General features: G+C 45.2%; 1 protein-coding gene across 1 annotated transcript in view; it reads left to right on the top strand.

Moving 5' to 3' along the window:
* The window catches only part of LOC144772768 (purine nucleoside phosphorylase LACC1-like), an 87,320-nt gene that overhangs the window by 14,992 nt on the left and 56,835 nt on the right, over positions 1-15,493 (top strand). The window contains exon 2 of the mRNA XM_078657319.1: positions 1,810-2,414. Coding sequence (XP_078513445.1) covers positions 1,844-2,414 — 571 coding nt within the window. The 5' untranslated portion in view covers positions 1,810-1,843. The remainder of the gene's footprint in view (positions 1-1,809; positions 2,415-15,493) is intronic.

The following is a 15,493-nucleotide window of genomic DNA, read 5'->3' as shown; positions in this document are numbered from 1 at the left end:
ACAGATCTCATTGTGCATACATTAGTGTGTGCAACTGAGACATCATCTTTGGGTTAATTCAAATATTAGCCGTAAGTGAACCTTCATCTCTGAGTGTCCCTAATAAAATGTATAGGTCAACCGTAGCCCTACTCTCTGTGTAAGTGCACATGATAATGCTTACCTTAGCCTATTTCAAATTGCAGTAGTGTGAAGCCTCAAAGCAAGAAAATTAACCACGGGTTTCTGAGTGATTGGATACAAACAGCAGAATACGGTAATGGGTAGTCTGGAATCCCCTCATATTTACTGGATTATCATCTACAGGTTACCTTTTGTTTTTTGTTTTTAATTTTCCCGACATGTAGGCTTCTCCAAAGGAAATGCTTTCCACTTATTAACCTGTCGCTATGCTTTTGTGTCTCTTTAGGTCAGGCATCAGCCAAGACATTTTTTGATTTTACTAAGATTATATATATAATATCCTTATTTTCAGCCAGTCCACCTTACTCCATTGGTCTGTTATTTTGTCACTAATACATTATGTCCGCGAACTTCAACATACAGCTTGGGGCAGTGGGTCAACCTACTTCAGCTCTTGGCATTCAGTCCTTTCACAAGGAGCACATACACACAAAAATTAATTCTCTTTAAGTGCCTGGTGCTACTATGGATGTGCATTTTTTTAAACAACAATATTTTTGTGTCTAGCTATATTTTTGTTTAGATTCATTGACTGTGTACCAGCTTTCCCAGCAAGCATTGGCAAAGATAAAAGGCTGGCGACCAACATTAGACCTATTAGTTCTTTTAAGCCTTGTTTTATGTCAGCGTCGTAGGGAGCTCATAGAGAAGAGTAGTTTCATTATCGGGTCTTGTGTACTGATCAGATTGTTTAGAAACACTGTTGGATGCTTTACAAGCATGTCATGCTTCTGCTTGCAACAGGCGGAATATAATTTCCTGAACTTTGATTACTGTTTAGGCGTAGCCTTACCTTCATCGACCCTGCCACAGCTTTATTTGGCTGAGAAAGGATTAGACATGATGGAGTGCAGTTGTACAACAAACAGAACTGTGGTATGAAGTGCATATACACTTTCATATAGTAGGGACCCCTGAGTCCTGCCAAAATGTGTGCAGTTGGTGTCATTCTTGATACTATGAAGGACAAAGCTGATCAACTAGTGGCTCATTACATTTGCTTTATTCCAACTTGATAACTTACCAGCACTTTGAACCAGTAGGCCGTTTGCCCCAAGCTAGTGTGCTTAGGTTGAAATTCAACTCTGTATATCTGACTGGAGTATGGCACAACTATGCACAAGAACAGTTTTGCAACCATGGTTCATGTTTGCTGGGTGCATAAATCTTGTACTTGCAAATCCTATCTAGAGTAGTGTACCATCTGTCAATTGAATAGTCATTGGTCAGAATGAGGTTGAAGAACTTTGTCATTGCATGCAAACGCAAGGGAGGGACACTACAGGGTACGTTAGAACCCACTTCCTGCTTGTATCTGTGAATGTGAATGCTATCACCAATGTCCATGAATAGGAGCAATCTGAAAATGTTAAATAATCGTGCTTCATGAACATTGGCTTCAAGGTAGCGGGCCGGGGACATTTTTGAGTGCTGTCTACTCCCTTCAGCTGGCTACCTCCTAACACAAAGTTCAATTGCCTTCCTGTAGCACACACACTTTAAAATGAATGCAAGTATCTTTGTATACTATAGCTTCCAGTTAAATTTTTAGGTGGAAGATTTATATTTTATTTGAAGGAAAAATAACCCATCAGGAAATGTTAATTGCCTTTTTTGTCTTTGCAGGTTTCTTGGTGTGGTTGCTTTGTGTTTTCTGAAGATGACCGACGCAGTATTGATTGACCTGTGCAGCACAGAACTGAATGGTAAACATAACTGCATCGTGGCACTTTTGCGCAGAGCCATGGCTATTGTTGGGGAACAGTGCCCCGCTGAGGATCCAGTTGTTTACATCATGTACTGCCATACATTTGGCTGTGACACTACTGATGCTAGAGACGTTTTCTTGCACACTATTCGCAGCCTCCAGGGACGGAGAAGAAGAATTGAGCTGGTCACCAAGTCCAGTGTCGCAGCCACACTGTACGCTGTTAAACAGAAACTTGATGAGAGGAACTCAAGCGTTATAAAACTCATATTACCATTGCATAGAAAAGCTGTGATGCAGGTGTACATCGATTGTCTGTTTACTAAAGTCTATCAAGTTGGATATGAGATCTTATGTGTGGACAGCGGGGTTGGAGATGGTCAGCACCTGGCTGGGCTGAGTGATGACTCAAATAGTCTCACTTGTCAGCAACTGGATCTCATCAACAATGACATTCGTATGCACATGGGGAGTTTGCAGGCAAATGGCGAGTTTACAATTCTGAAATCCTCCTTAATCCCAGGTAAGTCTGGTTATGATCTGCATTCATTTGCTTTGTAGCAGCACTCTAGCATAAGTAACTCTGCTCTGTCGAACAAGCCTAATTCTGGCTGGAGGATAGGGGAATCTGGAAGCCCCTTGGCAATAGTGTGCAATTACTCCAGGTGGCTAGTTCATGCTTGCCTTGTATCTCAAACACAGTCTCCATGTCTTTGCAGAGGCGGGGGCACATCAGGAGATGGGGGAAGTTAGCCTTTATAGTCACACAGGTGTCTTTAGCAGAGCATTAAATACACATTGTAAAACTGTTTGCCATATGTTTGAAAGGCAGTGACATGAGATAAGAAGGACCATGCTTTACTATATTTGTGTGAATGCAATATTTCTATCCTGCCACCTTCTCCTTTCTATCCTGTAGTTATTTCACAGTCTATTTGGGCTGCGTCTTTTGCACTTATGGAAGGGAGTTGTATGTCATTCAAAATTGAAGCTGGTTCAGCAGGGATCCTGAATCTTAATGAGAATTGCATAAATGGAGGCAAATTTGAGTGCTGCGTTATGCGTGTCTAAAAGGAGAGCCCCATCTGCGGAGCAAATTTCTCTTGCTTGTCTGGATACATCCTCTTTGGGACACAACCAGTAGAGAGGCCTGATTTCCATTTTTTTGGAGTCCTCTATATGCTCGGCATGGCAATCCTCCCGTTTTTGACTTTATCTGTTAAATATTGTGTAAGGCGATTTGTGCTTCTCCCACAGCCTGCTACATTCCATGATCCTTGATCTGCCTCAAGGCAAGTTCTAATTCCATTAGATGTACCTCTAGATTCGCAGTTGTTTCCTTTTTTTCTTTTGTTTAATGCAGGAGATAAAACACTTACCTTTCTACAGATGACTGTTTAAAAAGCCACCCAAATGGTGGCACAGGACTCAACCGAGTCGGCATTCTCTTGAAAGTATAGGTCTAATACGATACGGAAATAGGCCACTAGTGTCCTATCTGCTAGCAACCAGGTGTTAAGACTCCATACAATGTTTTAATGGTGTAACTGGCTACCAATCAACAACATTCCAGGGGAGTGAGCACATGGGAGGATGTCAACATCAGTTAAGTGGGTTTCAGAGGCAGGCATAGAAAAGTAATCTAGTTTGATGAAGGATTTTTTTGTAAAAACTGAGAAGAAGGTGTCGGTTTTGCAGTCTGGGTAAAGCATTTAACTTCCTTTTGCGAGGAAGGAGTCTATAACAGGTGGTGGGATATATATACATTGACATGGAAGGATAGGTTACGGAAGCCAGGCTGTACTCCTACTGCATGTGTGCATTCTATGAATATGATAAGTCATTAATTCGAGGGTCAGCCAGAGCCCCCTGTGTACCAGGAACATTAGTTGCCCTATATTGTGAGAAATTAAGCTATCAAATGCCCCATATATTAACCTCAAAAGCTCAACCCAGCCCATACCTTTAATTTGAATCATTGTCATTGTAACTTAATAATTGCCATTGCCCTTATTAATAGGTTTGCAGTATAAACAAACAAGCATTGGCATAGCCAATAGGTCTCTCCTTTGGGACCTTATAAGTATTTAGTTATGCAGCACAATATCCTTGGTGCAACAACATCAACTGTTGCATGGGTAAACACTTATAAGGTCACAAAGGGCAGACCTATTGGCTAAGCCTGGGGGTGGCTGCACAGAGCATCTGCCTACAGCAGGCAGCCACTGCACCCAGAAAGAGATGGCTGGGATCACAAGCAGGTGCGAAATGACACCAACCTTTCCGGTTACAATACAATTAATTGTACAGTCCAGTTTAAGTTACTGCAATACCAATGCTTACCTCATTAACCCACACTGTAAAAAGCTAACATTTGTTAGCGGCATCGACTCCCCTCTAAACAAGCATTGGCATAGCCAATAGGTCTTGCCTTTGGGACCTTATAAGTGTTTAGCCATGCAACACTTGATGTTGTTGCACCAAGGATATTGTGCTGGATAAACACTTATAAGGTTCCAAAGGCGAGACCTATTGGCTATACAATGGTGCAGGCTCTGAAACAAGGCAAAGGGTACCCCGATGCAGATTCTGAAACAAAGCAAAAGTTGCACAAATGTAGACTCTGAAACAAAGCAAAGGCGGCACTGACGGTTTCTGAAAGAAAGCAGAAGTTGCACAGACACAGGCTCTCAAATAAAGGAAAGGATACACTGATGCAGACTCTGAAACAAAGCATGGGCTGCACTGCTGCAGGTTTTGAAACAAAGCAAAGGCGACACTGCTGCAGGCTCTGAAAAGAAGCAAAGCCGGCACTGATGCAGGCTCTGAAACAAAGCAAAGTCCAGTGATTCAGGCTCTGATACAAGACATGGGTTGTAGACCTAGGCTCTGTGATAAGCTACAAGCAGCTGCATCGGGTTCTAAAACAAGGTACAATATCAGAGCCATGCCTTGACCGAAGGTGCCCATTTTGGAGCCGGAGCCAGAGCCAGAAGCAAGGGCCTGAATGCACATTGCAGGCCCTGAAATAAAGCATGAGGGGCTGAGCCAGAGTCTAGAGCAGAACACAGACTCCAGAGGCGGGATCTGAACAAGGCACATGCTGGACAAGAACACACTTTGAAACAACGCAGACTGATAGAGTGGGTCTGAAACTAGGCATAGACGGCTGAGCCCGGTTCTGAAACAAGCACAGATAGTAAAGCTGGGCTCTGAAACAAGGCACTGATTGCAAAGTCAGGCTTTGAAACAACATACAGACTAATAAAGTGGGCTCTAATACTGGACACAGTCTGTTCAGTGAGGCACTGAGACGAGGCACGGATTGTAGAGTCACTGAGTCAGCATTTGAAACTACTCGCAAACTAAAAAAGTGGACTCCAGAACTTGTATTTAAACACACGAGAGTGGCAGTGAAAATTGGATGAGTGTGGCGGACTCTAAAAAGCATGGATTGTGGAGAGAGAGGCTGTGAAATCAAACACATTGTGGAGACTGACTCGGACATAAGGCACAGATTGTGAGGACAGGATTTGAAAAAGGAAAAGATTGTGGAGACAAGCAAGAGAAAAAGAAGAGAATTTGGAGATAAGCTTGGAAACAGAGAGCTGTTTGCAAAGTAATCAAACGGATGTGGAAAAAGGTTGTGAAACAAGGAGCAGGTGGTAGAGGCAGGCTGTGAAGCAAGGCACCGGCTCTGAAGCTATGCTCGAAAAGTAGGCGTAAGCTGGAGACTGAAAAGCCTGGCTTTCAACCAAGGCAGAGGGAAGGGAATCTGACCCTACAAGGTGGCTCTGACAAATGCAGCATCATTGGAGAATGAACCCAGAGCGGTGGTTTATGCAGTGAGAGTCAAACGCGTTACGGAAATGTCCTCACCGGAGCGCAGCCCTTCTGTGGGTCCAGGATGCAGAATGCATAGATAGGGGCTGCAGCAGGGGAGAGAGGCGGAGGGAGTTGTGTGCGATCGCTCGGCGCGCAAAAGCAGTTAATGAGCCATGACGCCTCGTGCACTGAGATAAGAAAGGCAGGGGGCGGAGAGGCATATGGCTGCTTTGCGCGCATGCACGCCTCGTTCACTGAGATAAGAAAGGCAGGGGGTGGAGAGGCATAGGGCTGCTTTGCGCGCGTGCACGCCTCGTGCACAGTAGCTCTATGCCTCTTGCACTGTAGCTCTATGCCAGCGGTAGCACTCTGAAAACCCCCTTACTAAATGTCTTGCTAAAGCGCATGCGCGCTGGCTCAGCGAGACCTAAAAAGGAATTCTTATATAGAAACAAAGCAAACGAGTCCATTCTACTTTATATGTAATGAAATATTCAGTTAAGGATTAAATACTTGGAGGTTAGTTGTGTTGTCCTATGCAGGTGAATTGTTTGGGACAGTAATAGTATTGTTTATCTTAATGGAAGTTAGTGAACACAATGAGAAAGTTAGTTGGCAGTGATGAGTGTCAGTAGACCATACCCAGATTGGGTTGTACCTAGATTGGATGTCGTCTCCTCTCATAAGCCCCAGCTGCAGGTATTTCCATTCTACCAGGGATGAGTGTATGACGTTCAGTTGCATACAGTTTGTTGTATCTTCCTTTTTGGGGGTCAGTCTGAGAGGATGTGGTGGGTGAGGATGACCTCCTTAGTTCAGCGTGACAGCATAACAGAGGTTCCAGCAGAAGTCAGAACGTGATGCAGTGGATCCTGTAGTGATGCCTCCCTGAACCCTTGATCTTGTCTGGAAGTGCCTCCACACTGCCTTGAACTGTGTACTCCCCCCCCCCCCCACACACACACACACACACACACACACCAAGCCTCTGTGCACCTTGCTGCTGGTTTACAGGGACTTGTGGATACCAGAGATCTCCAGAGTCAGCTTTGAGTTGGCTTCCTCCTCCACCCATTCCCAGGCAGTCTCAAGAGTGTCAAAAAGAAGCACATACAATGGAATATTACTTTTAGTTTTACTGAGTATAAGAGAACACAACGAAAATACATCCTCTGCAACTTCCTCTTTTCTGCTTCAGGGGATTTCCTCGTAAATTGCATGTTCCAGGTGTAGTCATGGAAAATCATGACACAGTAGTACTTGTAGCATACTTGTTCCCTCCCTTGCACAACTCTAACAATCTTGTTGCGGTATTTGAATTTAAGTTGCTTGGCTGTGATTGATCTGGGGGTTAAGTCAGGGGGTGGCTTTTGAGTGAGGACCTGATATTCTCAATTGGCCACAATGCATACGGAGGAACATCTAGAGATGGTTGATGTTTCTTATCTGTCTTTCTAGTTTTCACGCAGCTGCCTAGTCCTCCCACCCCCTCCCTCTCCAGCGCGTGCTTCACTCGCATCTGCCTGCTGCCCCCCCCGCCCACCCCACCACCCCCCACACAGCAATGCCGAGAAGCTTGTTTCTTTAACTGCCGCCTCCGAGAGCTTGGCCTCGCACACCACTTCACCACATCAAAGGCTTCTTCTCCCCCTCACTCACACCTCATCCCCATATGCTCGCTCCTTCCCTCCCTCCCACTCTTTGAAATTGCTTTGCCGCCCCATGCCGTGCCTTTCACGCGCACAACATGCCATGCCCGCTTTTTACTTTCTCCTCCCCACAGCAATGCCAAGAGCTTTTTATCCTATGTGTACAGTCCTGTCAAGCGTCACGCAACTGGTGTGACACTCACGCATATCAGTGCGGTGATCCGCATCACCGCACTGAATGCATTTGTCACGCATTTTGCCACCTGTGCCAGCTCTCTAGTTCCGAGAGTTATGCTGCCTGCGCAACTTTGCCGACTACTGTGTGTGCCAAACAGACACTGCAGCAGCTGAGCTCGTGAGCGGCGCCGCCGCGCTACAATGTATCTCTGCTGCTCTACCTGCAGCTAGAGAGTCCGACGTCAGCTCTGTTCCGTTGCCCTGGAAACTATGCAGCGATTTGTACAGCCAGGGGGGCCGGCCTGGGATGGGCCGTCACGTCCGGAGGAAGCAGGAAGTAAAGCGGCGGGTGATTAGAATGCAGCAGGCAGGTTGCGGCGCGCATGAGTCCTGACTCTCAAGCATGGCCACCCGCCGCGGCCCCCTGTGCAGCCGCCCTCCCCCCCGCTAAAACACAGCAGGGTCTGCAGCGCACCTTGATCACCACTGTGGCAGCCGCAGCCGCAGGCAGCTCAGCTGAGCCGGCCGCCGACAGGACACTGCTCTGGCCGCCACCAGGATGAGGAGAAAACTGCGAGGGTCCGGCGGCGGTGCCCCCTGCCGCGGCAGCACAGCCGCCCAGCAGCTCAACTAAGTAAGGGTCAGCCGGTGTTCATGTTAAGGTTTTATTTTATTTTATAATGTTATGCATTTAGCGCGGAAATGATTGCCGCGAAGGTTGCTGGAAGTCCGCCTGAGCCTGGCAGTCTGCTGCAGAGAGTCGCCGACTCCAGACAGTGAGTAGTTACCACTACTTACTAAGTAGTCAGTGTGTGTTACTTATATTGGTTCCAAACAGCTCGCTATCAGGCACATTGCAGATCCGCACCAACTAATTGTTTGTTCATGACGTTGTTGGGAGTGGAATCCGGCCTTTCACGGTGCTCTTGGGCTGGCCGGGTCACGCCAGTCAATAGAATCACAGAGAGGGGCAGGGCTGGCCCGAGTGAGTGCTAAGATTGATTTTGCCGGCAGCGGGGGTGGGGGGACATTGGCTCGCAAACTGTATTTTGTTTTTCTGTTGCCCGCTCGGCAACACCAGGCACCAGTGTGGTGTTGTAGTTGTTGGGGCCTCACAGATCCTGTTAATAATTTGAAAGATGCACAGTTTTTATGGTTTGCCATTTTCGCCTTTACGTCTGCCTTTTCAAGGTTTGGTTTTCATTTGTAGCCTCTCCTTTCCAATCTTTCCTCCCGATTTATTTCTAGGCGAGGTCCGCGTTTTCCAACTGTTGTTCTGGAGTTCTATTTTCTAACTCTGCAGGCTAGCACCGGCTCCTTTCGTTTTGTATTCTGTCTCCCTTCTTCTCCCACCCTTTATGTGGGTTAAGGAAAGCGCTAGATAAAAAACACAAAATACCACCTCAAGCAAGCAGCGATTTTAAGTTTTTTAAAGATTGTCATTTAGGCCCATTGCATCTAGAGCACCTGGCTGCCCACTTCACTGACTTCCTTCAGATCTGTTTGGAGCAGCGTTTAGGGTGGAGGGGGCATTCTAAATACGGCCAATCAGTGGTCAGGCTTGGAGAAGCGCATGGCGCACCCGGACCTGTGACATAGCAAAATTGCTATAGGCCCTAATGCAAGCAAGGATAGTGGGGTTGGGTCCCAGACGCAGGAGAGAGGCCTAGCCTGGAGTGACGCTAAGCTGACCCATTTAAGTGTTTCTACGTTTTGGTGCGAGTTCCCTCTGCCTTTCTACCCCGTTTCTGCATTAAGTTGTAGAGGCAGTCTGCCCATGTCTTTATGCCCCCATGTCAATCTCTCTGTGTCTGTGTCCCAGTGTCGGTTAATCTCTTTCTGCCTCCTTGTCTCTTAGTTGAAGTGTGCACATTATCACTCCATGTGGGACTTTTACAGCCTTCAAATGCTCCTATTCAAACTTCACTAATGTCCATTTCACAGTGCAGTAATGCCTGCCAGACATTTCACTCCTGCAACAAAGGAAGCAGGGGTGCACTGAGGAACTAGTGCATGGTTTCTCATTGATTAAATGGTTGTAATCTGCAATATTTATATGTTTCTCTCATCTTCATTGCTTTGTTTTGCTCGCGAGAAAGTGTCACTCATACTCGTTGAAATGTCACTCAGAATAACACTGAAAATATAAAAATGTCACACATGGCAATCTGAAACCTTGGCAGCTATGTGTGTACTAGTTGCAGTTTGCCCCTTGTTTATTTCCGGGAGAGTCGAGCGGCTCAGTTTAAGCAGAAATTACAGTGGAACTGCAGCAACAATGCATTCACAAGCTTCCTTGAAGTGACTATTCACAAAGAGAACACAGTGTCATTGTAAACTTATTTTAAGCAAGAGAGGCTGCGCTGCATATTTCAGACACTCGCCCGTGTCTTTTATTTCCACATCACACAGAAGCGCCATCCGCAATACGTAAACAGTTGGAAAGTCGGATTAAATATGCTTTTGATTATTTGTTTTCCCTAAAATGAAGCACACCATTACAATAAATTTCCCTTAGCTTCACTCCAGCGTGTGCACGGCTGAATACAAAAACCTTTGCATGAGAAGGTACAAACATCAAAAGCCCCCTGTTTACTGTTCATTTATAACGCTCGCTTGCTGCCAAAAAAACAACCTCGGAGCTACTGCGGGTCCGTTTCAAAAGGTGTGCTTTGTGCCTGGTACTGTACCTTGTCTTTGTAGTGTATTTTGCAGACGAGTGAGTACAGCAGGTAAAGGTGGCCGACACTGAAGAGAAAGTTTAGGAAGCCGAGCAATGCGGCGGAGCCATCCAAGGAGCCAAGCTTCTGGCTTCACGATGCTACATTTTTACAGCCTGTGTGCGGTAGATAGTTTATCTGGGTGTGTGGTGTGATGGAGTTGGCAGCCTTGGTTTGGTAAAGACACATTTTAAGAGACTGCTTGCATCATTATTGAGGATGGGGACAGTTCTAGTATCTATGTGAAAACTGTTGTACATTGATTCTTCATGTAATATGCTTGTCTTTTGTCTTAGTCCTTTCTTTGTGTTTTCTTGTTCCCTCTCTACCACAATGCCTATGTATGTTCTGACTTCTACCTGGAGAATTCCATGAGTGTCAGTTGGTGTGGTCTGGTCAGCTGGCGAGGATTGTACTCAGCTGTGTCTCACATTAAATCTACTTATAACCAACCAGAAGTATCCTGTCATCTGTACTGTAATAAATACAACATTTTGGCGACGTTTAAAGCTGACCAGACCAGAGAAGAAATCATCTAACACAGCCTGAGCTACACCTCGCAGAAAAGAACCCACTGCGACCCTCCTATCTACTACCAGCGACAATCTAAGCCAGATATAAAAGTAAAAGAAGAAAAACTCAAATGAAACTAGAAAAAGTAAGGAACTGAGAGTACCCTTCTTATCGCTGGCAGTATAGCGCCGTGTTCAAAGTGGCAAGAAGTGTGGTGAGGGAAAATAAAAGCGGCAATGTAACCGGGAAGATTGGTTGAGCAGTAAGAATAGAAGAAAACCGCCGCAGCGCAGTGAGAATTGGTGAAAACAACCGGAAATTATAGTGAAAAGAATCTTGTCTAAAGTGGCAATAAGACTTGAACCGAACCAAGTTTGAAATAGCTGCAGTTTTAACCACGAGCAAGGTAATGCAAAGAAACTCATAGTAAACTGCAGGAAATCGGTTCAAAGAACTTCATCTCTGCTTCATGTTTGTTTAAAATAAAGTGCTTAACAAGAGAAACGGCACGATTTACAGAAATGGCACGAATTTAATCAGATGTTTTTGTAGCGCCTCGTGATTTTAAGCAACATGTTTAAACTGGCAGCAAAAGTCAAACTAAACTACTTTACAACCAGCTGCAGCTGAAAGCAAGGGAAAAGGAACTGCCTACAAGTTTGAAAAGAAATTAAGAAACCTGTCTAAAGTGGCGATTAAAGTTGAAATGAACTACATCCCAAATAACCAGATAAAACCATGAAGAAAGGTAATTGCCAATACTGTGTAACTCTTTTCATGAATGGAAAGGAACCATTAACTTTAAGAAAATCGGTTCAAGAAATGTTCTCCTGTGAATAAACGGTTACATGCTGCCAAAAACGAGTGAATTACAGATGTAAACGGAGAAAGGAATATATGAAGCAATCCCCAAGTTCTTCTACCGTGAGTCTTAAAATTTGGAATTTGTTTGCCCTTGTGTACCGTTTGTCTGCAACCGTTTGTCTGCCCCTGCGCCGACCTGCTCTCCATCATGCCACTTTCATAACTGATGACGTGATGGAATCTCCGTGTGATTCAGCGAAGCTGCCTGCTCTTAGGCGTGATTGCGTATCCAGCCTCTTTCTCGAAGAAGCCTGGGTGCCTTCAGTGTGTCATCGCGCAAGAGGAGACGTCACAACGCGACGTGAGCATCCATTTTGTGTTTACTGTGTTTCTGTTTCCATGGCAACGGGGCTACGGGAGCACAACGTAACGGAGAAGACGCATGTTTCTAAGTATTTCCTCGTGTGTGGCGCAAATTGGGAGCGCTAAAACCGAGTGTTTTGAGCAACTATGTGCTACTAACTTCATGCCGAGGTATAGGTAAGCGAGTGAGAAGAAGTCGACATCCAAAATATTCTTCGTGTCTTATGGGCATTGATAGAGAGCGAGGATCAAAGCTCCGTTTTCATGCTCTTCATCTTTGTCTTGTCATTTTCCTGAGTCAGCGCATGTCATTATTTGACTAGTTTGAGCTTGATTCGGTAACAATTTACTGTGTTCCAAAGTCTTTACACACAGTAAAGGTAACCCAGCTCATATGTTCTAGCCTTGACTTGATTCATCAAATGAGTTAATGTCTTATAATTCTGCAGAACTGTACTCCTCAATGTGTATTCGGAGACCGTCTTAGTGAGATTTCCTTCACAACAGAGCCATCTTGTGGATGAATTAAGTATTTATTTTTGACTGAAGTCAAAACGAGTGCCATCACAAGGAACCTGTAGTTTTGTCAGAAGGACATTTCAGTGCAGGAATGTTTTTAGGATTTAAAGGACTAAGATCTTAAGAGAAAAGTTAATATCTAATAGTACATGGAGTTTATAAAAAAAAAAAAAAAAAAAACAAAGAGAAAAGTATGCGGAAAATCCTAAAGGACGTAGGTAAAATGGAGCGTAATGTTTCTGTACCAAGTTGGAGAGCATGGACAAAAGTATGCGACGGAGATCATAAGTCCCAAATGGGACTCAGGACAGTTAGTTCGCAATGGGGACAATGGTTCCTGGAGAGACTCTAGACAGTAAGTCTCAGGTGAGTCTTTGGACTGTAAGTCCGCAACGGGGGGGGACAAAGGTCCCTGGAAAGACTCTAAACAGCAAGTCCACGGTGAGTCGCTGGACAATAAATTCGGCAATGGGAAAAGGTTCCTGGGGAGACTCGGGATGGCAAGTCCCAAGTGAGTCTCTTGTTGGTAGGTCTATAATAGGGGACAATGGTCCCAAATGAGAGACTCCGGTCAGCAAGTTGTAAGTGAGTCTCTGGACTGTAGGTCCATAATGTTGATGAAGAATCCGAGTTAGTTACGGGAAAAGGTCGATGTGTGTCTCGGGACTAAAAAAAAAGTCTTGGATTTCAGTGTCCAGCTGGGAGAGGACGAAGTTTACTGTCATGTGGCCGGGAAAGAAATTGTTCTGATGGTGACTTCAAAACTTAGTAAAATCCGAATTAGGACTGTGAGTCCTGAAGCATGTCACTGAAGCAAGGTGATGAATCCATGTTGGAACGATTCCAAGAAGTAAATTTGAGACTGAAGAGTTTCAAGATCTTCCAGGTCTAAGGATTTGTGACAGCGAGTTATTACAGAGAGGTTCTGAGAGGAACCAGGGAGAGGTTCTGAGAGGAACCAGGACTATGAGCTGTTGTGTCTTGTTGTTAAGTAGCTCATTAGCTTGTATTTTGGGGGTCAATGTGGAAAGTGTGTGGCTGTTCTTTCCCATGGCGGTGTGTTTTACCCATTGGTGTACTCTTCTTTGGGGAGGGGGTGGTGTACCCTCCTTTGGGGAGGGGGTGGGGCCGGTTGGTTCCCATGGTATATTCTACGTAGAGCGTGTTGGTGTAAATTCCAAGGTGTGAACCTTGTGCAACTTTTGTTGTAGCTTGAATATTGGGGGTCAATGTGGAAAGTGTGTGGCTGTTCTTTCCCCATGGCGGTGTCTTTTACCCAATGGTGTACCCTTCTTTGGGAAGGGGGTGGGGCCGGTTGGTTCCCATGGGATACTCTATGTAGGGCGTGTTAGTGTATGAATTGTTGTCACCCTGTTTTGTTGTATTGTTGGTGGTTAGGTCACTGAGTTTGTTAGTAATTGTTGCATGATTGTGATACGAGAATGCCTGAACTAGTTCAACACCAGTTATGTGATGACGGTTCCTTGGGTCTGTTTTCCTGTTTTGTTTATTATGAGGATATCTGGTGCCCCATTCTAGTCTGCAGGGTTATCTCCTCTGATGTACTCTATTTAGGAGGGCTTATATGTTTTTCCTGCTGTGTTCAGCCTTTTGAGTGTTTTGGGGATCTGTGTGGAATGTGTTGTGAGAGCTGGTGTGGCTCTACTTCTATTTTTCCATGGCGGTGTCTTTTACCCAATGGTGTACCCTCCTTTGGGGAGGGTGTGGGGCCCGTTAGTACCCATGGTATACCCTATGTAGTACCCTTCTGAGTGTTTCGGGGGTCAGTGTGGAATGTGTTTTGAGAGCTGGTGTGGCTCTACTTCTACTTTCCCATGGCGGTGTCTTTTACCCAATAGTGTACCCTCCTTTGGGGAGGGTGTGGGGCCTGTTGGCACCCACGGTATACCCTATGTAGAATCCTTTTGAGTGTTTTGGGGGTCAGTGTGGAATGTGTTTTAAGAGCTGGTGTGGCTCTACTTTCCTATGGCGGTGCATTTTACCCAATGGTGTACCCTCCCTTGGGGAGGGTGTGGGGCCTGTTGGTTCCCTTGGTATACCCTATGTAAAACATGCGTTTTGGGGGTCAGTGTGCTAAGTGTTTTGTGGCTCTACTTTCACATGGCGGTGCATTTTACCCAATGGTGTACCCTTCTTTGGGAAGGGTGTGGGGCCAGTTAGTACCCATGGTATACCCTATGTAGGTCATGTTGGATGTTGGTGTATAAGTTCCAGGGTGCGAACCCTGTGTTATTGGGGTTAGCGAGGAAAGTGTATTGAATTTTGTTGTTGTTGTACTTTCCTATGGCGGTGTTTTTACCCATTGGTGTACCCTTCTTTGGGGAGGGTGTGGGGCCTGTTGGTACCCATGGTATACCCTTTGTAGGGCATGCTGTAGGTTTGGTTTCAGGGTTTGAACTCTGTGTTGTACCCTTCTTTGGAGAGATAGTATTGGAAGTTAGTCAATCTCCAGGTTAACCATCCTGTGCTGTCATGCGGTGTAGCCTACAATGAAGGGTGTGGTGTTGGTGAGTGATAAATACCTATATTAGTTCCCAGGTTATCTATCCTGAGGTATGTTGTGTCTCTCCCAAAGGTCTATGTTTATGCCTACCTTTGGTTAATAGGGTCTTTACCCTATGGTGTTTGGGGAGGTTGTGGGCGTGAGCTTCCTTCCTTGTTGGATAGATTTTCTCTCTTTTAAACCTTGTTTTGGTTTCTCTAAGGGAGGGGGATGGAGTGTAATGATATTTCGGATTTCTAGTGTGGTACCCATGTCTTGATAGAGTGTCTTGTTTCATCTCACTCTTCTCTTTTCATCCTGTGTCTCTGAATACTCTGTTGTCTTTGTGGTTGTCGTTGCAGTCTCTTGTATTGTAATCTTTGTTTTCCTTTATTTCTTTTCTTTTCTATAAAGGAGGGAGATGTGTTGTACATTGATTCTTCATGTAATATGCTTGTCTTTTGTCTTAGTCCTTTCTTTGTGTTTTCTTGTTCCCTCTCTACCACAATGCCTATGTATGTTCTGACTT

This window comes from Lissotriton helveticus, chromosome 8 (assembly GCF_964261635.1).
Source record: "Lissotriton helveticus chromosome 8, aLisHel1.1, whole genome shotgun sequence".
In the NCBI taxonomy this organism is placed as follows: Eukaryota; Metazoa; Chordata; class Amphibia; order Caudata; family Salamandridae; genus Lissotriton; species Lissotriton helveticus.
Note: the sequence above shows the minus strand (reverse complement) of the source record. Positions and strands in the feature narration are given on the sequence as shown.